At 43.5% G+C, this 27,935-nt stretch overlaps 1 protein-coding gene, 1 long non-coding RNA gene and 1 pseudogene across 2 annotated transcripts in view; 1 reads left to right on the top strand and 2 right to left on the bottom strand.

Moving 5' to 3' along the window:
* The window catches only part of PARD3B (par-3 family cell polarity regulator beta), a 1,134,301-nt gene extending 1,131,908 nt beyond the window's left edge, over positions 1-2,393 (top strand). The window contains exon 23 of the mRNA XM_064373118.1: positions 1,671-2,393. Within this exon, the coding sequence (XP_064229188.1) occupies positions 1,671-1,719 (49 nt within the window). The 3' untranslated portion in view covers positions 1,720-2,393. The remainder of the gene's footprint in view (positions 1-1,670) is intronic.
* Positions 2,394-12,544: 10,151 nt separating this feature from the next.
* LOC135273612 (uncharacterized) overlaps positions 12,545-27,935 on the bottom strand; it is a 28,661-nt gene continuing 13,270 nt past the window's right edge. The window contains exons 2-3 of the long non-coding RNA XR_010341356.1: positions 22,281-22,433; positions 12,545-12,627 (exon numbers count right to left, since the gene is read on the bottom strand). This is a non-coding gene — a long non-coding RNA (uncharacterized LOC135273612). The remainder of the gene's footprint in view (positions 12,628-22,280; positions 22,434-27,935) is intronic.
* On the bottom strand, positions 20,019-20,137 carry LOC135273794 (5S ribosomal RNA; annotated as a pseudogene).

The following is a 27,935-nucleotide window of genomic DNA, read 5'->3' as shown; positions in this document are numbered from 1 at the left end:
GCAAAATGCCATTCTAATGTCAAAAACTCCATTTAAAAAGAGAACAAAAAGGAAAGCTTCATGGGTTTCCCTCTCTCAGCTGAACCTCAACAGTCAGATAAGCCGGGGTCAATGCAGACCGTGTGTGGCCCAGTTACTCTCTCTGTCAAGGCTAACGAGGAGCACACTCTTTCTCTGCAAGCCAGTCAGGTTTAAATCCAAAGGTTAAACTGAGGACAAAGTTGACTCTCAGGTGACAAGGGTCTGTCTTTTGAATCAAAACTTGGTGAAAGAAATATTCTAGATCTTGAGAAATGCCAGTCCATTTTTAATACTCTTCCCGAGGAAGGTATATTCTCCTAAGTAGAGATTTAGCAATGCACTGAAGCCCACTACCTACAGAGATACAGATTACAGGTCTGGTTTGTCAAACATGGTTACATCTGCTGACAAGAAGCCAGTTATGTAAAGATGTGAGAAATGGAAATGCTGCACCAATTTTCCAGAACAAAATCTGCCTCTAAAAAGGTGTAACTTCATGCACAATATGCTTCATCATTTGAATAACAAAATAAGATATGAAAAAAAGAAGACTTCTCAAAGAGAGCCTGCATTCAGGTTGCAGTGAGTACAAGTGATATGATGAATATTTCTGGTGCTATATTTAAAATGTTTTGTGAGAAAATAATGCATTTTAGAAATGGAGTGAGATAATGCCAGAGACTTTGCTTTCGAGACAATCAAATAAGTTTCCAGGCAGGTTTTTCTATTTCTTATAGGTTCCTGGAGGTAATGGCAAAAGCCACCATTAAAATTCATTAGATGAAAAGTAAACTTATATTACAATTGATGACATTCTCCTCTAAATTGTTAGCCCTATTAGGGAAACATCCATTGTCTGCCAAACTCTTATCTATGGTGTCTGCTTCTCTCTAAACAGTTCTCTTGCATTTTAATCTAGGGACTGTTCCTTCCATGTTAGATTTCGTTCATGCCCTACATGTCACATAGGACATTCCATGAGCTATCTTGAGATGCTTCTCAACTTTTCTAAACAGAATGCTGAGGTTGCAAGGAAACTCTTCTGTTCCAAGCATCAAGGTTAGAAAAATTACTTAAAGAAGACAGGAAAAGGATTTCTGTGTGCCCACTTACTGAGGCCTGCAACAGCAATTCATTCAGCTGGAAAGAATCCCTGCGAGCTTCCCTTAGAGCCCATGGAAGAGCCATCTGCAAACCTTCTCTTTGGCTTCAAGGCAATTTAAGAACAGCAGAGGTTGTGGTGAATCTCTGTCTCTGCTTCCTTTGCAGAGACAGAGATTCACCACAGCGCTGTTCACATGCTGTTCTCTTACAGTCAGGCCTCTTTCTGTCATACCCAGCCTTAGATCAGATCAGGAAGAGCACAGAAAGTGACCAGACTTCATCTCGTCAAGGCAGTGACCCCCTCTGCTATGGACTGAATGTCTGTGCCTCCCTCAGTTTATAGGTTGAAGCCACAACGCCCAGTGTGATGGTATTTGGAGGTGGGGCCTTTGAGTGGTGATTAAGTTTAGGTGCAGTCCTAAGCATGGGACCTCCATGATAGGATTAGTGTCTTCATGAGAAAAGACCAGAATGCACATACATACTCACTCTCTCTTTTTTTTCCTCTTTCTCTCCCTGCCCCTCTCTGCCACATGAGGACACAGCGAGATGGTAGGCATCTATAAGCCAGCAAGACCCTCACCAGGAACCTAACCTGCCGGCACCCTGATCTTAGACTTCCCAGCCTTCAGAACTGAGAGAAGAAAATGCCTATTGTGTGTCACCCAGTCTATGGCATTTTGTGACAGCAACCCAAGCTGACTAAGACACCCCCTCATCCACAAAATGTGGAGTGATCATTTCTTCTTTAGGAATTACCCCATCTATGGTCATTTCTTTTTAACGGTCATGCTATGACAGTCTGCAAAGAGACGGAGGGTTTTTCACAGCTTGGCAAAACAAAATTCTGTGGGTCAGAATTTTTCTCCAAAACATAGAGCTGACTCTCACACACAAAAATGCATCATTCAGCTTGGTGAGCCCTAAACTAACCTGCTCTCCTTATGGAAAAGCCAATTTCAAACCAGCCCAAGATGAAGTAGGTGATGCCAAGCTCGTCCTCTCTTCACCCAGAGCTGCAAGACAGGAAATAGAACAGAAAGACTCCTCTCACCTTCACCTTTGGGCTTCTCCCTTTTCCACGTGGCTAAAAGAAGACTCTGTCACCTCAGCAGGCACCAGTAGGCAGAACAAGGCCACCTTTCTCATCAGGCAAGGCTGAGTTGGAATTCTTGCTCTACCACCATCTAGCTATGTAACCTTGAGTGAATTGCTGAAACTCTCTGAGACACAGTGTCCTCATTTACAAGGTGGTAGTAATAATTCCTGCCTCACAGGCTTTTTTTTTTTTTTTTTTTTGAGACGGAGTTTCGCTCTTGTTACCCAGGCTGGAGTGCAATGGCGCGATCTCGGCTCACTGGAACCTCCGCCTCCTGGGTTCAGGCAATTCTCCTGCATCAGCCTCCTGAGTAGCTGGGATTACAGGCACGCGCCACCGTGCTGAGCTGATTTTTTGTATTAGTAGAGACGGGGTTTCACCATGTTGACCAGGATGGTCTCAATCACTTGACCTCGTGATCCACCCGCCTCGGCCTCCCAAAGTGCTGGGATTACAGACTTGAGCCACCGCACCCGGCCTCACAGCCTTTTTAAGAAGTGAGATACCTGTGTAAACATACCCCTCACCGCACCTAGCCAGGTTCCTTCCTTCCAGCTTCTCTCCACAATGAATTAACAACTCCCAGAGGTAGGTGTGTCATCTCTTCTGGCATCACCAAAGTTCACTTTTCCCCAGACTCCATCTGAGTGGGTCAGAGTTAGAGGCTGTGTTTCAGGAGTTCATGGTGGCTGATCTAGAAAGCCTCAGGAGCCAGCCTCCCCTGAGGGAGAAGCTAAGATTGCATGGTAGGGGATTCATAGGAGGATTACTGGTCTCCATTGTCCCAGGATTTAGTTCTGGGGAAATTGATATGAACCTATACTAAACTAAAGGGAACAAAAGTTGCTCAAACCAACTGACAACAACAAAACCCCAGAAGCCTGGTTTTTTTCTGTCTTCTGAAAACAGGAAGGTGAATATTGGTGAATCCTTCCTGCAAATCAGAGCTTAAAGTAAGTACTTTGTTTCCTCACCACTGAGACTGTTGAGAAGTTTGAACCTTGGTGTCAGTTTCATACTAGAAATGAACTTGACTTATAATCTATTCATAACCCAGCTTTCAATCTGTTCTCCTCAGAACTTCTAGCAATAAAAAATAATAATAATTATAATAATAAAAACCAGGAGGGAAGGGCGAAGCAATTCAACTTATTTCATTATCTTGGATTTTACACTTCTTGTTTGCTAGCTTGATAAGGGATGCTACAATCTTTTATGATATATTTTTTATTGCACTAGATGGTAGGGGAATTGCCCCAAAATTAATAAAAACCATATGTTGAATTTTGATTAGAGATCACTTTGGAATAATGATTAATCTGGCTTGCGAATGAGAATAGGCATCTTTTTTCCCTTTTTCTCTTTTAATCCTGTGCCTTTCAGAGTCCCTCTGGTTTCTTTTCCTTCCCCCACCCTCGCCTTTGTGTGCAAAACCAGGATAATAAAAAGGTCTTATAAATCTCTGGTGTATATATTTGTTACAAAAAATTGCGTTGTAATCTGACCTATCAGTCCATCAAACGCTGTCTGGGAACAGTAATAACAGCATTTCATAGTGTGTCTGAATCTATCAGGGCAACTGAGATATTATGGGACGAGATTGGTCCTCCAAGAATGTGATACAAGGCACTGGCAGGGACCGATTCCTTGAACCTCTAGGGAAAGTGGGAAAATTATTCTGCATAAAGAACAAACTTCCCCAGTTAGTATAACCTATTCCCCAAGCCATGGAAAGTCTACCTGCTTGTTGGCTCAGCCCATCTAGGAGGTTTTCAACATTTAACAATGTTTTTTTTTTTTCAACAACAGGAATAATTGAAACCTAGCAACAACCAAGGTAGCCCATCTTTGAAAATGCTTCCCTTTATTCCCTACTTCAGAGTTGCACCAGGAGCACATAAATATTATATGAGAAACTTCTTAGAACTAATTATTCCTGGACCTGTCTCGAAAGATGCACATCACTAGGTTCGGGGCTGGACCCAGGAATCTGCACTTTTAACATGTAGACTAGGTGATTCTCATATACATGGTCTAAAGACCATCCATAAAGAGACACTAATGAGAACATTCAAAATATCTTAGTTATGTTTAAGATCATTGTCTTTGGAATAAAATATCACTCGGTTCAAATCCCAGCTTTGCCATGTGCCAGCTGTATGATCCTGGGCAGTTTACTTAGCCACCCTAAGGCTCACATTTCCTAACCTAGAGAATGAAGATAATGATACCTATATCATACAGTTGTTATGAATATTAAATAAATTATACTGTATAAACAATGTTTAGCACTGGTCCTCTTAATTATAAGCATTCCACATATAGGTATAGCCCAAGTAAAAACGCTTCAAGGAAGAGAGCCATCAAAAAGTTGGCTGCTGTCTTATTAAGCTGGTTTCTGTAACAAAAACAATGGACAGTGGAAATAAACCAAGAGGAATATTGGCTTCAACAAGAGCTAGAGATTTGGGGAAAGTGAAAGCTAACAAATTATGCACCAATAAGAGAATGTGAAAAGGTTGTAGAGTTGAAAAGTGGCAGAGTAAGAGGGGAGGTGTCCAAAGTTCACAACAATTCTCAATTGTACTCCGGATCATTGTACCGTGTTAGATGGAATACAATTTAGCCATTATTTGGAGATGAAGTATAATTTAAGGAGATGTGTACAAATGCCAAGTGGACTGTGATAGCTTTCTGATGTGTCCCCTTGGCTAGGCTGCAGCCCCCATTTGTTCAATCAAACATGAATGTAGGTGCTGCCATGAAGAGATTTGGCCAATGTAATTAAAGTCCCTAATCAGCTGACCTTAAGTTAGCGATTGTCCTGGTGGGCCTGGATTAATAGGCTTTCAAGGCCTTCTAACTGATTAAGGAAGTCTGAGGCTTTCCTTAGAAAGAGAAGAGATTCTTGCTTGTGGTCAGTAGCTTCAGCCTGTGCCTTTGGGGTTCTAGCCTGCCTGTGAGGTTCCCTTCTTAATAGCCTGCTCCATAGACTTTAAACTTGCTTAGCCAGCCCAATTCATGTGGATACAATCTATCTATTTAGCTATGTTTCTATCTCCTACTGACTCGACTTCTCCGGGTTGGTCCTAACTGATACAACAACACTTTACCTGGTCCATGTGATAGAAAGTGCATTCAGAGTAGAATTAAATTCCATGACATATAAATAGGCTCCCTCTGTCTCAGCCCCGCTGCAGACAATGTCATGCCCATTATCTAACAGGAGAGATACTAAATGTGTCTCTGCAGAAGTATAGGGATGATGTTTAGAAGGATATTCTATCTTCACCTTTGAAGTGGTTAATTTTTTTAAATAGTCTTATAGAACAACAGGGAATTCTGTGACAAGTGCTAAAGAAATAACAACAGCGCCTTGGATTTTTAACAGTCGATCTCAGTAATTCAAAGAGATTGACAGATTTTTCTCCTAATATAACTCTGGACATATCTCTGTGGGTGTGCTAAGGGCAGACATCATTAGTCTCATCCTAGAGATGAAGAAACTAAAGTTCAGAGAAGGGAAGAGCCATCCTCACAGTGGCTCAGCAAGTCACATGGGGACTGACGACAGAGCCCGAGGAGTTAATTCAAAACTCTCAAACCTTGTTTGTCACCTGATGTGTGAAAGTAAAGTAAATGTAAAGTTTAAAAACAAAAACCAAAAAAAAAGGTACTTTACTTGAGGAAGCAGTGTTTAAAAAGAGAGGGTGCTCATAACAATAGATTTTAAAAAGAAAAATGCAACAGGGTCTAATCACCATTGAAGAAATGTAGCAGCTTAAAGAGAATTTTTCAATGCACTGTGGAGTTAAAAAACAGTTAACATCTTACTACAACTATGCTTCCATTTTTGTTTCTAAAATGCACAGGGAAAATATCTGAAAGAGCATACATCAAAATCGTAAGAGTAAATCATAGGTGAATTTCATCTTGTTTTTGCTTCTCTGTCTTTTCTCAATTTCTCTATTTTCTGTATTTTTTTAAGTTTAAAAAAAAAAAGTTCTGCTTTCTTTTGGTGCTTATTACTCTATTGAGATTCAAAGAAAGAACCGTGGGACCCAAGAACCTCATACTTCAACTTCTTCCGTGAGCCCAAGGGTCACTTGGCAAGCTGGATAGATGCCAATTGCTGGACTCACCCCTCACCCGTCTACTTCCAACCTCTTCTGATTGAATAGGTCTGGGAAAAGCCACAGAATCTACATTTCTGACAAGTTCCCAAAGTGATTCTTTTTTTTTTTTTTTTTTTTTGAGACTGAGTCTCACTCTGTCGCTGAGGCTGGAGTGCAGTGGCGTGATCTCAGCTCACTGCAACCTCCACCTCCCAGGTTCAAGCAATTCTCCTGCCTCCGCCTGCTGAGTAGCTGGGATTATAGGCACACGCCACCACGCTCGGCTAATTTTTAAAATATTTTTGAGAGAGACAAGGTTTCACCATGTTAGCCAAGCTGGTCTTGAACTCCTGACTTCAAGTGATACACCTGCCTCAGCCTCCCAAACTGCTGGGATTACAGGTGTGAACAACTGTCCCCAGTCCCAAAGTGATTCTTTTATAGCCAGTTCAAGGGCAGCAGTTTGAGACGCATGCTGACATGAACTACTCCTTATTGAGGAGAAATCTCCCCAATGTATTGACTATTATGGTAAGTGTGCAAAAACCAAGTGTCACCCTCCTATGCCTCCAGATCGTGAAAAGCATTTTTAACTCTTCTGCCCTCCTGCTGTGGCCTCAGGTCTCAACCCCTCACTTCTGCATCTCTACATTTGTGCCAAGCACATTTGCTACCCAAAATATGAGCACAACCAGCAGCAGCAATACCACCTGGGAGCTAGTTAGACTTGCAGACTCTCAGATCCCACCGCAGACTGACCGGGTGACAACCTACACTCTAACAGTATTCAGAAGCACTAGAGTGGAAGACCTGCAGGCACCAGAAACAACCAGAAAGCAATCCCCAGTTACACACTCCCCAGACAGCACCCTTCTCAGGATGCCCCATGGACAGATTCTCAATGGGCACCTCCAATGCTCTTTGACCACCAACGGCAAGTCTGCAGGAGCCTAACCCTTGCTCTGGGGGTTGAAGGCCAGGTCTAAGACATCTTTCCTGTGTTGGAGATGTCTGTTGTCCTTTTCTCAGGACAGCTGACTTCCTCCAGTGGCCTCCCTCACCCAGGGAACCAGAGCCAAAGAAAACCCTTCAAAGCACTGCCCTGTGACTAAGCAGAGGGTGGGCTCAGCCCATTCATTTCCCAAGCGCCCCCTCCCTTTCTCCTACATCCTGAAAAAAATTCAGACCGTTTAATTCATCCTTATCATCATATTAATAAATGTGGCAATGTGATGGTCGAAACACAGGAAAAGACCAAGACAAAAAGGAAAAACAAAAACCAACAACACACACACACACACACACACACACACACACACACACACACACACGCGCGCGCCTCTGCAAAGCCGGATATTTCTTTTTCTTGTCTAGCAGGATACAGCATCTTCAGCATATTTTTCCCTCCTATTTGTGCTCTTTTTTCTTTTCCTTTTTAAATAGACACATTTCAAATGTCAGGGGGTGATAGTGGGGCCAAGTCAAATCAGATTCAGAAGACCAAATAGCTAAAGGGTTTGATCTTTGCAGCTGCTTCTTCCAGGGAGGCTTGGGGTGACCGCCCAGTGCAGGGAGAGCTCCTGATAAGCTCAAGTGGGCATTTATTGTGCTCACTCAGGCTCCCTCTCAGGTTAACCTTTATTTACAGACTTCAACTAAAATGGTTATGCTCTTGAAAGAAAAGCCCTCTCTCCCCTTCTTCCCACTCTCCCCTTCCCCTAGTCCCAGAGGGGATGAAAAGGAAACAAGGCAGAGGTTAAGTGAGGAAGACAATAAAGAAGGAGGGAGTTCTTATCTAAAATCTGAGCCACTGACAGTGAGTGGCAGATCTGTCGCCAGTTTTTGTTTTTTACACCTTCCTCCAAAAAATCCCAAGAGAGAGACTCAGTCAAGTTGGTCCCCACCTTTCGAAGTCAGCCTAATGGAAATTAGACTGCACACATCTCCCTGCCCCCAGAGGGGCCAAGGCTAATCGGGTATCCTCTCCGAGGAGCTGAGTGTCCAGGGACATCCCATATTTTAGCCGAGTAATTCAGACTTACTTGCCTAATGCCTTACTGAAACTTGTCATCACAGCAGCCAAGTAAAAATTATATCTGTGTGCCGTGTGGAGCAATAAATCCTGGGGCTGTATTCTCAGTCATTCCATATTTCAAGGCAGGGAAGCTTATTTCTACAGGCTGTTAATAACAAAGTGACTATATAGGAAGGAGAAAGTTTGTGTCTATCCTTGTCCCCCTTACAGACCTGTCCTGGAGGCAGGAGAGTGTCTGAGGCACAATGTTTTCATGGGATTCACAGCTGTCCTAGGACTGTGCTCCACCAGAATCCCCAGGAAAATGGGCTCCTGTGTCCCTAACTGCATGTAAACAGGAGGTGCCTCTTTGTTTGCTATAAGAAGACGCATGGCCCTCCAGTTTTCAAGTAACTATGGGAATCATCCAGCCTGATGGCAAAGTGGGCTTGGGGTAGACACTGGAGGAAGGGGAGAAGAGAGAACAACCAGGCTAGAGGGTTTAAAAAAAGAGATGAGGGGCCAGGTGTGGTGGCTCACGCCTATAATCCCAGCACTTTGGGAGACTGAGGCGGGCAGATCACAAGGTCAGGAGATCGAGACCATCCTGGCCAACATAGTGAAACCCCGTCTCTACTAAAAATACAAAAATTAGCTGGGCATGATGGCAGGCACCTGTAGTCCCAGCTACTCGGGAGGTTGAGGCAGGAGAATGGTTTGAACCCGGGAGACAGAGGTTGCAGTGAGCTGAGATCGCACCACTGCACCCTAGCCTGGTGACAGAGCAAGACTCCGTCTCAAAAAAAATAAAAAAAATTTTAAAAAGAGATGAGGATGGGCTCTGAGGAAAAGGCTAAGACTGGGTAGAGCAGTGAGGAGCCTCAGGTGAATCAGCCCAGAAAAATGCAGGGTGTGACTCAAGCCAGCCTTTCCCAGATCCTAGACGGAAACCAAGAGGTGCTCGCCCATGCTGGAGTCTATTCCAGTACTATTTGCTGTCCACAAAGTCTCTCCTCTCATCAGTAAACACCTACTCATTCTTCAAGATGCTCATCAAATTTTACTGCCTCTTCAAAACCTTCCCCATTTCTCCCATACAAGCTTGTCGTTTCTCCTCTGTGTTCCCAAAGCCTTTTGTTAAACTCAGAGCACACATCAGTCCCTAGGGAGGTAGTCTGGAGCCAAGGTTGAAAGAGCAGGCTCTAGAGGGGGTCTGTCTGGTTTCAAGCCCTGGCTTCCCACTTACAATCTAAACAACCTTGGGCAAGTTTTGTCACTTCTTGAGTCACCTGTAAAATGGGACCTGTAATAGTCCCTGCCTCATAGGGTTGTCTTGTTGATTGTGTTTCTATGTAAAAAGAGCTTAGAATAGGCCAAGCAGGATGGCTCACGCCTGTAATCCCACCTTTGGGAGGCCTAGGCAAGCAGATCACGAGGTCAGGAGTTCAAGACCGGCCTGACCAACATAGTGAAAGCCTGTCTCCACTAAAAATACAAAAAAAAGTTAGCCAGGCATGGTGGCATGCACCTGTGGTCCCAGCTACTTGTGAAACTGAAGCAGGAGAATTGCTTAAACCTGGGAGGCAGTAGTTTCAGTGAGCTGAGATCATACCACTGCACTCCAGCCTAGGCAACAGAGCAAGACTCCGTCTCAAAAAAAAAACAAACTTAAAATAATGTATTGTACACATAGTAAGCATTCAAAAAGAATTAATGATCATTATTATGAGTCTTGTCTACCATCACACAATAGTGCATACCTCATTGGTAGAGGCTAAGTCTTCTTTATTCAGTATTGTTAATGGCAAGCGTATTAATTGACACTATTAATAAATAGTGGAGCTAAATAATGCTTGGTAAATGAAAGAATGTTGTGATTTGCTGGAATTATTTATTTATTTATTTATTTATTTATTTTACTTTAGGTACATACTGTATCTGGCATTTCTCCCCATGTTATCCCTCCCTACCCTGCCCTCCCTCCCTACCCCCCACTGTCTCTCCCCTACCCCCCACCAACTGCCCCCAGTATGTGATGTTCCTCTCCCTGAGTCTACGTGTTCTCATTGTTCAACACCCACCTATGAGTGAGAACATACGGTGTTTGGCTTTCTGTTCTTGTGTCAGTTTGCTGAGAATGATGGTTTCCAGATTCATCCAAGTCCCTACAAAGGACGTGAACTCATTGTTTTTTATGGCTGCGTAGTATTCTATGGTGTATATGTACCACATTTTCTTTGTCTAGTCTATCATTGATGGGCATTTGGGTTGGTTCCAGGTCTTTGCTATTGTACACAGGGCTGCAATGAAATACATGTGCATGTGTCTTTAGAGTAGAATGATTTATAGTTCTTTGGGTATATACCCAGTAGTGGGACTCCTGGGTCAAATGGAATTTCTATTTCTAGATCCTTGAGAAATCACCACACTGCCTCCCACAATGTTTCCCTATTGCTTATAGAAAAGAAGCAGTTACTTTACAGTAGAAATAAAACCATGTTATACTTACTATTACATTTGAAAAGATACTAATCTGAATCTGTGGTGTCTAATAGCTTACCAGGAGAAGGGACGCAGGGGACTGCAAAGAACAAGGTCCCAGAAATTGATCTGCCATGTCTGGCCCCACCTTGCAGGGGGCTGACTCAAACAGAGGGGAAACCAGGATGATGGTCTACTGCGTCCTTAAAGTTCATTTCTTACAAAACTACTTCCAAGAAAAAAGTTTCTATGGCCAATTTCAACTTTCCCAGACATTGCCAAATTGCTCTCCAAAATAGATTTAACCAACCAACACTCCTGCCACATTGCTGGAGAATTTCCATGACTCAGCAATTTCTTTAGCATGTAAAATCCCCATAATTTTTTTTAAAGAACAGTCAGGAAGGCAGAAATAAAATGCCATATTCCTTTCCTCTTCTCCCTGGGTGATTCGCAATGCTGAAGTCTCTGAATGGCCTAATTTCAAAGAGTATAAGAAGAATAGAAGAAAAAAGAATAAAAGAAAGGAAAGGAAAAGAAGGGCAGGGAGAGGGGAAGGAAGGAAGGATGGGAGGGAGGGAGGGAGGGAAAAGGAGGCAGGGGAGGAAGAACGAAGGAATAAGCAAGCAAAGCACAGGAGGAAAATAAAGAAAAGCTGTTTAACCTTGCTAAACCTAGTGTTTTCCAACTTTATTTGACCATGAAACCATTTTCCCCCCTCACACAAACTATTGTAATTCTACGGATTTATACGGGGTTCCAAGGGATACACTTTGGGAAATTCCATGTCACGTCAACATTCTTCCTCACCCTTCTTGCTCACATTTGTTCTAAAAAATATAGTGGAAATATCAATTGTAGTTTAAAAAGTGTTTATAGCTTTTGGTCACTTCACTCAAATTCTCACCACAGGGTGTTAAATTTTTCCATAATAACTTCTCAGTTAAATATCAGGTATTGATCAGTTTAAAGTGTGAAGCACATAATTTACATTAAGTTGTAAAACACATTAATTAATGTTTCTACGTGCCCCATTTTTTCTGTGTCTAGGCTGTTTTGGAGGTTAATTATTTAAACCTTCTGTACTAACCATGAGTGTACCTCCAAAAAATGTTTGCTTAGCCTGAAAGAGCTGACCTTGGCAGCCCTGGCTTTGCTTCTCCCACTCTTCAAACTGCACTACCCCCCAGGCCTCCGTTCCTTCAGTGGTAAGATGAGAGTGTTGAACCAGATAATCTCTAAGGCCCACTCAGCGTCAACATTTATATTTCAAAATCCTTGCCACGGCAAACCATTACTCCTCTCTATGATCTAAATATTAGACTTGTAAAATGTGAACAGATCTAATTTACTAAAAGCCTCTAATCAAGACCAAAACCTTTTACTTAAACAATTAGAAAACAATTAGCTGGGGGAATAAAAACAATTTTAATTTGCTAAATGGGCTTCCTCTCTCCTAATAGATGTGGACAAGACCCTAACTAATGCTTCTGACCACACGGAAACCACACGGGCATCACTGAGTCTGTGGATAGAGGCGTGGGTTGGCTCGATTTTCTATTAGGGAAGTGAAAGGCGCTCACATTAACCTCAGCCTTTTGCAGTGATTCATGTTTAAACATTTGCCTGATGTTTGTAATGCTTTGCGCTTCCTACTCATTGATCTATCCTGATGCCTAAGCACAGGTGGATTTTGCACAAGCCCAAAGCCACACATACCTTTGTCACTGTGGCACCGCCATGGATTTATGAGCCTCTCTTCAAGTGAGTTCCTGGAGCACAATTCTCAGCCCCTGTGAGATACCCAACAAAGGCCCTTTTTAATTAGCAAAATGTAAGAGCATCTGGCCCAAAATTCTGGCTAGAAAATATCTTTATTTTATATGTCGCCCAAAAAGATCAATAAGCAAATTTTCCATTTTCACCCTTACTCAATAGCAGTGTGTTGAGTTCACTTAATATATTGCTCTTATTTAATAGAACATATTTTTATTTAAATTTATAACACAAAAATGGAGCAATCTTCATTTCAGAAGTTATTTCATGCCATTTCCTTTCATTTTTGGGTCCCCTTTCCTCATCCTCTTTGACATGCACATATCTTAATCCTGAGCAAGTTATTTCATCCCTCTGGGTCATGCTTTTCTACTTATAAAGCAAAACAAAGATTTGAGCCACCTCAATTTTAGAAGTTCTTTTCATTTGCCTTCCTTTATCTTCTGAAAATACACATATTTTCATCTTGGGCAATTTGCTCACCTCTCTGGGTCTCAGCTTTCTCTTTTGTGAAATGAGAAGGCTGAATTCTCTGAGTGTCCTTCTAGCTTTGTGTAATAGAGCATGCTGGAGTGATTTCGCATGCAGGTATCAGCAGCTGGGGGGCATGTAGCAGTCTGCTAGGGCTGCCATAACAAAATACCACAGACTGGATGCCTTAAACAACAGAAATTTATTGTCTCACAGTTCTAGAATCTGTCAGTCCAAAGCCAAGGTATCACCACGTTTGGGTTTTTGGTGAGGCCTCTCTCCTTGGCTTGCAGACAGCCACCTTCTTGATGTGTTCTCACACTGCCATTTTTTAGTCTACAGATATGTGTGTCCTAATCTCTTCCTATGAGGACACCAGTCAGATTGGATGAGGGCCCACACTAATGACCTCATTTGACCTTTCTTGCCTCTGTAAACACTCTTTCTCCAAATTCAGCCATGGTATGAAGCACTGCAAGTTAGCACTTCAATATATGATGAGTAGGGGTGGACAATTCCACTCTTAATAGGGCGCATGCCAATTTTTCTTTTTTTCTCCCTTTTCCTTTTTTTTCCTGCCCATGTTCAACTTTTCTTAATATTTCCTCCCCGTTTTTTTCTCCTACCTGTCCCACATCACAGATTCAAGGAGGCCTAAGAGGATAGGTTCTGGATCCAGACCACCTGGATTTGAAGAGCAGCTCTGCAACTGACTAGGCAGGTACCCTGGAGCAAATCTCTGAGGCTCTTAGAGCCAGTTTCCTCCTTCACAAAATGAGGATGATAATAGCAGTACCTATCTCACAGGGTCATTGGAGGGCTCTGTGACTTTGGCGAAGATCAGGTGCAGTGGTCAGAACACTGTCTGGCTCAATTAAATGCTGGCTTTTATCATTCAGTTTGTCTGGACATGACTATTGGGCCATTGAGAAGCCAACTTGCATGAGTAGAGGTTCAGGAGAAATTACGACTGAAGGAGCCTGGGATGAGGCAGGAAGAGGACCCTGAGATGGGAAAGACAGGCCACATAGCCACGCGAGAAGAGGCCCCTCAGTCAGCTGAGCAGAGGGCCGTGCAGAGAAAGGCTGCACCCAACAGTGAAATATGAGGACATACATAGAGCTCCTTTGGGGCTACTTTGGGTGACAAACCATGACTCAGAATGAGGAAGAGGGAGTCTTCCTGCTGCGTTTATACAGAACACAGAATTGCTTTCATGCACTGAGCCCCAAAGGGAACCCAGGAGAGCTTGGACACAGCAAGAGTAGGAACCTGGGGGCCCCAGCAGGCAGTGCTACGTGCACAGACATCAGCTGTCTTGGGGAGGATTCCAGCCCCAGGGGTAGTGCTGAAGAGTGGACATCATCAGGTGGACAGAAGCTATATGGACCAGGGCCATGGATGAGAGGAAGAGAGATGCTCCTTAAGACCTCCCTGACTTTAGAGAGGGGATTTTTGCCCAGGGCTGAAGTCCTGCACCATGCAGGAAAGGGAGCATGGGCCAATGAAATCTGGGTGGTTAAACCCAGTGGCCTATGGATATGCGCAGATCAATAAGGCCTGGGGAATCTCAGGTACTGCACACTCAAGTAGCACTTGGAATAAGGAGTTTGCTGACCGCTGAACTAGAAACACATCAGCACACAAGCTGCAACCAAACTAGAGCCTTTATCATCTGAAGCACAGCAATCACCTTTCCTGAACCAAATATCAGACAACCTGATGGATGGCTGACAAAGCCAACTGAAGAATGGGGCTTTGAAACTGCAGCCAATTCAGTATGCTAACATTTCACCCTGAATTAACGCAAGCAGTGACAGACCACCTTGGTGGTCTCATGCAAGGAGAACTCTCACTTCTGTACTGGAGAAGAGCAGTTATGGATTCTCCTGCAGGGCAGGCAAGTCTGAAGATGAGTGGGCTGAGCTGAGCATCCCTGCATCCTTCTTTCAGATTACCAACTGAGGGGCAAGAGAGGCTAAGAGTATTAGTGGAATGAAACTGTCTCCACTCAGAAACATGAAAGTGGGGGAGACAGGAGTTCTCCCTGCGAAACCTCATCCAGGGTCACAAACTCCAATGTTTATGGAGTGCTTGTGTGGCTATATGAAGTGCATAAGCATGTAAGAAGGTCAAGAACGGCAGTGGACAGGTTTAGGGTCTAAACCTGGGTGGGAGGCAGAGGTTGTGCTATGGAAACAGGAACACTCCTGCTCCGTCAGAGGTGCTGGCCGGGCTTCTGAAGTAGGATTATTTCTCAAACGGGAAATCTTATTGTTAAATAACACAGAATTCAACCCTAAACAGCATGTAAACTTCACATAGCCCATCTGAGGCCTACCATCTGTGGCCCTGTCTTATAGGAACCGTGGAAGGGCCTGATAATGGATGGAATTCATGGATAATGAAAAGTCAAGCACCAAGGCCTTCGCTCCCTCAGGTAAAGGCAGAGGAAAGAGAGGGAGATTTCCTTAACAATAAACAAAGAGACATCCTGGAGCCTGGGGAGTCTGAACGAGTACTCTGGGGCTCTAACTAGAGAGATTATAGCCTTGGGTCCATAAATATAGGAGGACAAAAGGGTTCTCGTCTAGGCAAGCGGAGATCTTGCCAGAATCTGCCTCTTGCTCCAAGCTCACACCCTCTATTGTTGTCAGTCCATTCAAATGCGTAAACCCTGCAGCTAAGTGAGTCACCCAGTCTGGGAGGACTGTCCTTCCTTCCTTCCTTGCTTCACTCTTGCTCCCCTCCCGTCACTAATCGTTTCCAGGGCTAGCACTGGGGGCAGACACTGTCCAAAGGCCTGCTCTGTTCTTCCCTCACCCCCTTTGGAACGGGCCTCACAGGCCACCCTGTGTTGCTAATGTCCATTCATCTGGAACTAGCTGTTCACAGCCCCAGCTAAAAAGACCTTTCATCCACTCATTATTCCTCCACCAAAACCTCAAACGGGAAGAGACTTCAAAGACCAGGACCAAGCTCACTTTCCAGTCTGTGTAGATCCCCCCAGCAAGTGCCCGCGCAGGCAGGAAGCAAAGGGAGCCCTGCCATCCTCAGGTTCTGTTTCTGCCTGCGGAGCTGTCATCTGTTCATAGTAACACCCAGTCTGCTGCGCGCCTTCCTTTTTTGGATCCTTCCATAATTGTGTCTTTTAGAGAAACAAAAGCTTCAAAGGAGGGGTCTGAACACTCCCTAGCTCTGTTTGAGAATCCCCTCAGAGAGAGCAAACTGAAACGCTCTGTCTTGGAGCTCCATTGGATTGAGTCTTGAAACCAAGAGGCTGCTGGCACAGCTCCTGGATTTTCCCCATCGTATCCGCCTTCTCCTATGATTTCATTCCTGATTAGAACCACGTTTCTAAGAGTAGATGTAACATTAGGTTCTGAACAGCAAGAAGAATGGCAAAGTGGCATTTCCTTTTTCTGATCCTAAGGGTCATGCTGAAGCCACTTGGTTCTTTTTTTAAATCTGCTTTTTAGATGGAGGTTGGGATAAATTTTCATAGTTGATGGCTCTTTGAACATATGTGGTTTATCCCCAAGTCCAATTAGAACCAAAGATAAACTAGAATGTCTTTCTTCCTCCCCATCATCACCTTCTCTTTTGCTTCAGTGCAAGATGCCCAAGTTGATTGGACAACATCCCTAGACAGAAACACATTCTTAGGCTGCCCTCTGCCTAGACTAAGCATCAATGAAGAGTCATGAAGCTTCATGTGTGGGCTACAAGCTCTCCATTGAGTGACCCTCGGCCTGCTAGAATCTAAGCAACCACTTTCAGATCTGTTAGGAGCCATGCTTCCTAGCACTGGTAATCAGACCTGAAGGTGACCAGTCACTGGGAGGAACCTACCGTCTGCCCCATGAGAGAACCGAACACATATTCTTGCTTTTTTTTTCTCTTTTTTTGGTGTGCTTGTTCTTTTTCTGCCCTAAATCTGGCCCTTACAATTTCTGCTTGGGAAAACCCATTGAACTTGAACTGAAACATAGCTCTCCCCTGCCAAATAACAGGTTGCTATTTGCTTCTCACACAAGCTAAAAACCCCTCCAGTCCTAAGGGGATTCAGCACTGTCACTCTCTGCTCACAGCTTCAACCCAACATCCTCGTGTTCTGTCACTGCCTCTTCTTTCATGCTAGCTTGGAGGATCTGACGCAAAGCAGTTCTAGAGGCAAGAGTAAGAACTCAGCCCTTAAAAGTCACAGGTTGACAACCGGGCCCTTCCATGCGCACAGTCTTTTGAGGACTGTACTTTCTTGTCCCTACAAATGTTGAATATAGGTTAACTTGACAGTTGACTACGAGACTCAGGGGGTTTTATGGAACGGCTGGGACTTCACACCAACTTGGGATGATAGAGGCTGAGAGTTGCTCCGGTCTGCCTACTGCCTTTCATGGGCTGGCAGTCAGTGTCTTTCTGCTTCTCAATGGAGTGTCCAGGCCAGGTCCAAACCACCATCAGAGAAGTTTGGAGCTTAGACTTATGAATGAGCCTGGCTAGAGTCCATGATCCTTAAATAGGTGTGGGTGTGCAGCTCACAGGTGGGTCTGGGGGATACTAAAATCACCAGAAAAACCTGGTACAATATTCTTATAATGTTTTCAAGAATTTCTTCTTTAGAAAAATAGTTTATTAACAAAAAAAGTATGGGTTTAGAATACAAAATGCTTTATGAATTTTTAAGCTAGAATGAGACTTGAAGGAAATTTTCTTGCTTGAGGAGATTCAGGCAAAGCCCTTGGAACTCCAGGCCAATTTAGAAGTTTGGGAAACCTTGATGACTGGGATAATCATTAAAGCCTATTCCAGGGCCTGGAGTGCTGGCTCACGCCAGTAATCCCAGTACTTTGGGAAACTGAGATGGGAGGATGGCTTGAAGCTGGAAGTTCAAGACCAACCTGGGCAACATAGTGAGATCTTGTCTCTACAAAAATAAAAAATAAAATTGTTTAACAAAAATTAGCTGGGCATGGTGGTGTGTACCTGTAATCCCAGGTACTTGGGAGGTTGAGGTGAGAGGATCACTTGAACTCAAAAGTTTGAGGCTGCAGTGAGTTATGATTACAGCACTGCATTCCAACTTGGGTTACAGAACAAGACTCTTGTCTCTAAAAAAAAAAAAAAAAAAAGTTTTAAATCTGTTGCAGACTGTGGGTTCTAAAAGCATCTCTTCCTTTCTTTTCTGGGACCCCTGTTCTTTCCAGAGGCGAGATAAAGACACTCCACTAGTCCACTAGGCAAAAACTACTTCTCCCTGTTCATGCTGCACCATCTAACAAAAAGCCTTTCAGACAGGACACTGTGGGAATCGTGGACTCCAAGACCCCTGGAGCTCTGCTGGAGATTGCCCAAGGGTAGCCTGAAGCCAGGGATGCTGCTGTCCAACATCTTCTGAGACCATCTCAGGAGTATCCACCACTCCAAGTTGCATGACCTTAAGAACAGCTCTTGGCCAGGCACGGTGCCTCACGCCTGTAATTTCAGCACTTTGGGAGGCTGAGGCAAGTGGATCACCTGAGGTTGGAAGTTCAAGACCAGCCTGACCAACATGGAGAAAGCTCATCTCTACTAAAAATACAAAATTAGCCAGGCGTGGTGGCACAGGTCTGTAATCCCAGCTACTCGAGAGGCTGAGGCAGGAGAATCACTTGATTCCAGGAGGCGGAGGTTGCATAAGCCAAAATCACACCATTGTACTCCAGCCTGGCAACAAGAGCAAAACTCCATCTCAAAAAAAAAAAAAAAAGAACAGCTCTTAACCATGACTGTGTCTCAGTTTCCTCATGTGTAAAATGGGGATAATAACGTACTTCATGGTGTCAATAGGAGGATCGAATGACTATGAAGTGCTTAGAATCATGCCTAGTATACATGAAGTTCTATAAAGCAATTTTGATGAGTAAATAAAACCTATTTCTCAAGACATTTTTAAATATTTAGTCCCAGCAAACAGCTTTCTCTTACTTACTGCCCCCTACCAGAATTGCCATAGCGATGATGATACAGCTACGTGATCAGTCAGGGTTTTCACTCCCTGTCACCATTGGCATTTTGTCCCCTCCTCCTAATCCATGGTGCATGCAGAATTTGCATAACTTATGCTAACTATTCTAAACAAGACAATCCAGATTAAGAAGAGAAAGATGTGTTTGACTTATAGATGCTTGTGATAGGCAGAATAATGGCCCCCAAAGATGTCCTTGTCCTAACCTCCAAATTCTGTGAATATGTTACCTTAAAAGGCAAAAGGGATTTTGCAGATGTGATTAAGCTATGAAACTGGAGGTGGATGGAGGCAGGAGGTCAGAAAGGAGAGAAGATGCCACACTGCAAGCTTTGAAGATGGAAGAAGGGACCACGAGCCAAAGAACGCAGGCAGACTTTAGAAGCTGGTGAAGGCAGGGAATGGATTCTCCCCTGAAGCCTCTGGAAGGAACGCAATGCTAACAACACCTTGCTTTTAGACTTCTGACATCCAGAACTGGAAGGTAGTAAATTTATGTTGATGAAAACGTAAGTTTTTATAGCACTAAGTTTGTGCTAATTCACTACAGTAGCAACAGGAAACTAATACAACACTTTATACAAAAGACTTTCTCTAATGGAACCTGAAAAGCTCAGAGGCATTGACTTTGCAGCAAGATGCCCAGAGAGAGTCATAGCCCAGATGGAGAAAAGAAGCAAAGAGAGAATATAATTTTTAAAAGAAATATTTAGCACCATCCTCTGGGCTTTTTTATGATCAACTAGCAATGAGATCATTTGCCTCCGGTCACAGATTGTACCTGCATTTTCCAGTAAAAAATATATTCTTTAGAATACATCTAAGGAATATATTAGTTCCTTGAAAAGTTTGATTTTTCTTTGTGCCAGGTCTTCCACTGTTTTTGTCGACTGTTATCTAAGTCTTTCATTTAGATTTTTTTTAAAAAAACCCCAACGGCACCCGGTATTCCCAGGCGGTCTCCCATCCAAATACTAACCAGACCCGACCCTGCTCAGCTTCCAAGATCAGATGAGATTGGGCACGTTCAGGGTGGTATGGCCGTGGACTTATTTACATATTTACATATTTACATAATAGTACCGGCAGCTAACATTTACGGAGAGCCTTCTGTGTATCAGGCACTGTCTAAAATATTTACATGCATTCAGTCACTGAGTCCTTTGCAACAATTCTTTGAAGTCTATGCTGCCATTATGCCCATTTTTTAGATGAGAAAACTGAGGCTCTGAGATGGTAAGTAACTTTCCTCAAGTGATACAGCTAGAAAGAGGAACAGCCAGCCTTCAAACATAGGTGGTGTGGCTCCAGAGTCCATGAGCCTAAGCAATACAATCTTGCTTTTCAAAACGCTTAACTTCCTAAGGGCCAAGATTCAGTGTTATTCTTTATTGTTTTCTCTCTCCTACTTCTGTTACACCGTGCCTAGCACATTTATTGAGCACCTGTTATTATTAGGCCATGTGGTGGATACTTCCATGTACATTACTTCACATAATCTACTATAATCTCAAGTATCCAAGGTCATACGAATACTGACAGGAAGAACCTCAAGCCTATGTTCATTCCAATCCACCATGCTGAATTTCAGAAATAAAAGCACTGGAGTTGGAGTCAACAAGCCTGATTTAAGGCTTAGCTCTTTTATTTAATTCCTAGCTGTATGAATTGTGCCACTCTTTACCACAATAGCCTGTTATTTTGCCTCCAAAATAGAGATGATAAAACCTACTACTATGGTTTGAATGTCTGTCCTTTCTAAAACTTACGTTGGCATTTTCTCTCTAATATGGCAGTATTGAGAGGTAGGGCATTTAAGAGGCTCTGCCCTCAGGAATGGATTAATTCATTCATGGATTAACGGGTTAATGAATTAATATGTTATCATGGGAGTGAGACTGGTGGCTTTATAAGAAAAGGGAGAGAAACCTGATCCAGCATGTTCAGTTTCCTCACCATGTGATGTCCTGTGCTGCCTTGGGACCCTACAGAGAGTCCCCATCAGCAAAAGGCCCTTACCAGACACAGCTCCTTGCCCTTGAACTTCTCAGCCTCCATAACTGTAAGAAATAAGTTCCTCTGCCTTATGAATTACCTGGTTTCAGGTATTCTGTTATAAGCAACAGAAAACAGAAAAAGACACCTATCTTGTAGGGAGCGTTGTAATTTTCCAAGCTCCTTCTGGATGGGGCTGTGGGACACCACAACTGGGAGGCAGAACTGGCCTCCCTCAAGGCAGCAGTGGGTGTCTAAGCCTGGCTGTTAGAGCAGAGCTGGGGGCAGCAGCTCTCTCCTTATGAAGCCAGGCTCTGGGCCTCCCCTCTTGCCTGTTCTGAGAGAAGCCACCATCTGGTTGGAGGGGCTGGAGGTTACTCCTTCACTGGGAGCGGCACTTTTTCGCCTGCCCCATCCCCCTTCCTCATTGTTTCTCAGTGCTGGCTACACGTTCCAATCACTTGGGGAGATAAAGGGAATATGAATGCCCAAATCCTGCCTCCAGTGAGTGAAATCACAATCTCTGGAGCCAAGTATGGGTGTTTTTGTTAAAGCTCCTCCAGTTGTATTAATGGGCAGCCAGGCTTGGGAATGCCAAGTGTAGCAGTTAAGAGCTCAATCTTTGGAATTAATGAGACTCACATCTAGGACTCACTGGCTACCTAGTGATGGGCAAGTTACTCAAGCGTTCTTTGCCTGTTTATTTATGGGGGACTAATCAGTAGAGCAACATTTTCTAACCTTTTTTATGACATGGCTCACAGAGAAAATAAGTATTTGTAGAGCATCCCAGAGTAAGTAAATGAGGTGGGAAGACCTTCTCAGACACTTTGACCATCTTGAGGGTAGAGAGAGGATCTGTATCTATACACACTTGTGCCCCTTTCCAAACAAGCTGGTAGGGAGGCTTTACAGAGAGGAGCAAGTGGGGAGATTTTTATCAAGTCAACTCACCAAAGGGTATTAGAGCTAAAAGAGACCTTAGTAAATGATATGCTCCAATCCCCTCCTTTCACACTGAGGAGGAAACTGAGGCTAGAGAGGTGGGGTGACTCACTCGAAGAATGTGCTGGAGTGGTATCAGCAATTGCCCTTGGTCAAAATCAAATGCCAGGCCAGGAGGCGGTGTTCCCTCCCGTTGATCAGAGGGCAGCCATGAAAGACCCCTCCCATCCCTTGTCAGGGGATCTCACTTACATCACCATGGATGACAGGTTGATTCATCGGCCCTGCACTCTTGCAGTCCAGGAGGATGGCTGAGAAACAACCATCTTGAAGTGTAGGTGCCTGTGAGGAATGACAGCAAGCAAGTTTCTTTGCTCTTTTCCTTTTTCTTTTCAGTCTGGAAAGCTGCAATCAATGAGAGTGTGCAGAATTAAAGCCAGGATACAGGAACAGAGGTAAAGTCAGAGAGCCATTCAAGACTGACAAGCTGACCACTCAGCATGCTGAAGCCATTTGTCTAGCTGGAGGATCGTTTTTCCCCTTTAGGTTTATTTAAGTTGTGGAATGGCTGGGGTTTGGGGAGCTGTTAAGGTCCTGACACTTGAGCTGCTTTTGCACTGCTGATTTATAACAGAGTTAGGATGCTGGAAATGCTGGATGCCCTATTTGTATGCAGCCTGGAACCACCCACACGCTCAATTCCACACCTCCATGCTGCATGGAGATGAAAATCCAGAATGTAAAATATGAAATCTGTTGGTGACAAAGAAGGGCTAGGAAGCCACTGGTTACAAGGGTTTGAAAGTGGAAGCCAGGTGCATTCTTTCCAGTATGGCTGCAGACTGTCTTTGAAACAGATGTCACCCGCTCCCCTGCCATTCTCTTTGCTTAGGGGAGGCGCAGAGTTCCAGAATGGGAGACAATAGGCATTAATATCCATTGGAATGACAGCTGTTTATGACTTGCTTTGCTCAGGACACGTGTCCCCCAAGCAGAATGATTAGCACTCCAGCAGAATATGATATCTGTGGGTAATCAAAAGCGAATGGCAGATCGTTTGGACTAATGGGAAGCAGGGTCCACATCAGCCTTTCTGGAAGTTTCCACTAAGAATAAATAATAAAATGAGTTCATAGCAGTAGCTTCCCTCCTCCTCATAACATGGTGGATTTGTTTAGTGTATCCTGGGAAAACTTACCTGCCTTGCCAGGGTGTTATGAGGATTAATTAATGTTTGTAAAGTGCTTGGAATGCCACTGAAGAAAGGTATCTTGTCGATGCAAATTATTATCATTATATAGTGCCTTTCATCCCAGAATCTCAGAGTGCTTCCCCAACAATTAATTAAGCCTCACTACACCCCTGCGAGGGAGGAAAGCATCATTCTGCCCACACTAATACGGCAGAGTTTCTGCACCTGAGTCACAGAGTCTAATGTTCAAGTTGCCCTCCAGGAGGGAGAGAGACTCCATTAGCGAGCATCCCTAAGTGCTTCATAATACATGAGTTGCTAACAATGCAAGGCAAAGCACTATACACCGATACCTATGGCCATAAGGGCTTGTTTAATTTTGTTTGGTTCCTAATTGTCTAGGCTGCTTGTTTTATTTTTCTCCCTTCTTTGTAAAGCAACAAGGTGCTTGTCAGAGGAGAGCCCAATTAGCAGCTGTAATGAGTTACCGCATTCTAAGACACCTTCTAACCCTATTCCTTAGCATCAACAACTCCAGAAACAGGTTGCACCCTTTCCCTCACCATATACCCCTCTCCCCACAAAAGAAGTTAAGTTACCTTTAGCAAAAATTATAAAGGATTTATTAACAGGATGGACGGTTACATGCCGTGTTAGCAATCTGGAAGCTGCATCCTCGTCTAACGTGAGTATCTTATGTATTGTAATTCTTTTTTCATTACAAGTGCGTTAATTCATAAGCACAAATCTCTTCTATTGGCTGCTTTTAGAAGGAGTGTGAAAATCAAGTGAGCATGTGTAGCATTGCAGGGGGATGGTATGTGCTGGAGAAATATCAGCCTGCACAGTCCTTACCAAATGCATTTTGAAACAGAACTTTTTGGCATCGGTTCTGGACAAGTTTTAAGACAGGAATTTCCCCAGGAGGCCAACTTTCTAGTCATGAAATCCTGGGAAGAAAAATCATGATTTCCAACTCTTAATTATACCTCAGAGCTTGAGTCATGTGACCTCAGAAACATTTCCTAAACTCACATCAAGCTTCCAATTTCTCCTGTGCACATTTTGGAGCTAGAAGACCCAGTTTCCCAGTTGAGTTGTCCACTTACCAGTCATGTTACCCTGGACAAGCCACTAACCTCTTTGAGGCCCCATTTCTTCATCCATAAAATGGGAATAATGGTGGCTGCCCTAACCTAACCTATGTTTTATGTTGTGTAGATGGAATGAGGTCATTTTTATGTGGGAGTGCTCTGTAAACCATGAAAGTTATGTAAGTGTAAGTGACTGCTAATAGCAGGAGTCAAGTCATCTTAAGAACCCTGCAGTTACAGGAAGACAGACTTGTTCATAGTCATAAATCACACTGAGCAGTAGCCACCTCTAAGGTGTGGTGTGCTTATTATCTATCCTAAGTAGCACTGATAGGGAAGTTAGAGGGCTCTAAGAATGAAAATCTTCAGCATTATCAGATGGATTAGAGAATATGGTTTTGTTGGTCTAGCCTTTCCCCATCTTACCCCACCCTGCCACCACCATCTAGTCTTCTAATTCCACTGAGGAATTCTTCCCTAACATCATGTAGTCCTGGCTGGACTTTCATGTATAGAGTCTTCTCCACACCCTCATAAAGAGTGAGTACCCAGGTTAGCCAATCAGAATATTCCATCCTCTGGCCTAAGGAATGGGCATCAACTCAAGCATAGCCAATTGGGGATATTTTCAATGATCACTGTACAGATGTTAGGAGAAAATCCACTGAAATTGCTAAGCTGGGAGGATGTGAGTTGTCTACCACTAGAACAAAGCCTGCTTGAGAGTGTCATCAAGCAAAGGCAGGCTGAAGCAAGACAGAGATGATTACTTAGAACACATGTGTATGATTGGGAAAACGGTTTAATGCCTTCATGACGTGACTTGTGCTCCTGAATCAAACCATGCCTTGACTCCTGATTTCCCAAGTATATGAGCCAATGAATTCCCATTTTACTTAAGCTAATTTGAGTTGAATATCTATTCCTTGCAATAGTAAAAGGCTTACTGATACTGTCATGAACCAGTGAAGAGCAGACAAGATATATCAGTTCACCTTTGGGGAAAGGTGAGCCACATAAACCTAACGTTCATGATTAGATGAAGCAGTTGCTTTGTGAATCTTTTCTATGAAGTGGATAGAAAAAGTGATTTGAAATGCCTTGTTTTTCAAAGGGAATATTGTTGGCTTTCTCACATGGTCAGCACAGCATCATTAGAAGTTTGGGGTCCATTCTCCCTGCATGTTTCTTATAATTAAAGTATGTTGTCAACCAGTAACCGTTTTCCTAATATTCATTCTTGTGTTTGGGCTTCCCCCTCTCTTCTACTACTACTGCATCAGAAGTCTTCGTTCTCTTCTCATGCTCTGCCATTTGCATCGTATTATTCGCAATAGGGTTAGGTACTGCCCTGTGGATAGACTGAAAACTCTTTGGAGACAAAGTTAGAACCCCTGAATGTTTAGCACACTGCCTGATACATGGTGGGATCTTACATTTGCTAAATTGGTGTCGGATGTGACATACCACTAAGTAGATTTAAGGGAAGGCTAAGGCACAAAATATTTTACTCTGAGATCAGTCTGATTGGTTAGACCAGCCAAAGGATTCAAGTGTAACATGTATGTGTGTGCACACGTGTGTGTTTTAACTCACAGGCTTTTTGTTGACTAGATTGAAGTACATACTTACTAGAATGCATGGTTATAAGCTTCAATTCTGGTGCCCAGTGGCCTGGGTTTGAATCCTCACACACTGTGTGGCTTTGAGTGAATCATTATATGATCTCTCTGTGTCTCATTCTTTTTATCCATAAAAAGAACAAAAAATAAACCTACTTTATTATTGTGAAAATTAAATTGACTTGCACAAGTAGAGTAGTTAGAACAGTGCCTGGATCACAGCAAATACTCAATAAATGCAAGCCGGTATTATTATGAATGAACTCCGGCTTACAGTACTCATTCTTCTGAGTGTAAAGACACAGAATCCAATGGCTCCTCTCTACTACACAAGGTGCACTTCATATTTTTCTTGATTGTTTTGCCTGAGAGGTTCAGCTGTTCGTTTCTCCATACTGAATCACCGTCCTGTAGGGCTGGGCAGCAGGTGGCATGCTCATAAAAGCCTATCATGGTGTGTCACCACCATGGCAAGTCACAGATGGTGTCCTGAGACACCAGACGCAAACCAGCAAGAGGAGACCAAGATGTCCATCAACCTTCCGGGAAGAATCACAGAGCTCCTCATTTATGTGCTTGTCAGTGTTTTGTTCACGTTTATTACCTTTGTGAGCATTTATTTTTCCTGATCATGTCCCAGTGGAAGGTTTTCAGCCTCTATAGTTATGGACATAAACTTTCACATTTTCGCCAATTTCCTTCCCCATCAGCCCTCATCTGATCTGCATTTGCATCCTCTTGCTTGTGTGAGAAACAGAGCTTGCTCACAAGCATCAAATGTATGAAACGTTTCTCATGGTAAGGCAAGTTTATGTGTCCTGCGAGGTCTCCTGCAAGGCAACTCCTGACCTCCACGCACTTCATTCATAGAGCTTTGAAATTTGTTCAACTTGCTAACAAGTCAGAGAGTATTTACAGAGCAGGGATGAGTCAAATGGGGAACAGGAACAGATGGAGAAGAGCCAGTTGTTATGCTTCAAGTACATTTCCCACATTGGAATGCGTCAAAGCCTGGCGGTATATACTGCATGCAAGTCACCCACATAGTATAATACTGATTTAATTTACTACCAAACGCCTTCGTTTTGCCATTACATAATCATAAATGTGCCCCCAAAGAGGCAGTGTTAGAACATAAGCCAGGGCAAAGAGCCAACTAGACATGAGTTCTAGTCCTAGTTATACAACGTCTTTCATGTTCCTACAAATCCTCAGTGGCCTTTCAGATCTGCGGCAGGACATACCTTGACACCACTCTTGTCTGTTGACTTGTCTTTCATTTACCTAGCTGGTGAGCTGTGTGGTTTACTGGCTCGATTCCTGGGCATGCTGGAGAGATACCGGGGAACTGACATGGGTGCCTTGAGATGTCATGGCAGCTCTCAGTTCCACCCGCCCCCACATCCTGTCTACTCTCTAGTGAAATTGCTGCTCTAAAAAAAGAGCTCAGCACAGCTTGAGAAGGGCCTGGAGAGGATGGCCCTCATCACATTTCGCCACAAAGTCTTGCTGTTAAATCTCTCACAAGCTCCAAGAGCAAACTGTCAGCCATCCACTTACCCAGCCCTAAACACCTCAGCCACATCTACCAGGATGAAGGAAATTGCTTTCAGGGATAGATACATCTCAAGAAAGTTGGCTATAAAATGGATTTTTATAAAGAAAATTCCATTTTCTCCTGGCTTCCATTATAAAATTGGAAAATTTGTCACACTGGAGGAAAGAATCCTCTCAGGAGACAAAAATGAACATTTGGGATGAGAAATTAATGTAAAGCCATAGCAATGACACGTCTCTCATTGGAATGCACCAGTGCCTGCTGGAAACCACCTCATGGTTCACTTTCCCTTTGAATCATTTACAGTGTTTTGTGGAAGCGTCGGAACTCATGAACCTAACACACACTGTCAATCCTTCCCCTTCCCCAACCAAAACTTTGAGAATTTTCTCCATGAGCAAAGGTTCTATTTCCACGTTCTTGCACCTCACAAAACTTGCT

The sequence above is a fragment of the Aotus nancymaae genome, unplaced genomic scaffold, assembly GCF_030222135.1.
Source record: "Aotus nancymaae isolate 86718 unplaced genomic scaffold, 86718_ANA_hifiasm-v0.15.2.pri h1tg000008l, whole genome shotgun sequence".
Classification (NCBI taxonomy): domain Eukaryota; kingdom Metazoa; phylum Chordata; class Mammalia; order Primates; family Aotidae; genus Aotus; species Aotus nancymaae.
This window is presented reverse-complemented; position numbering and strand designations above follow the sequence as displayed.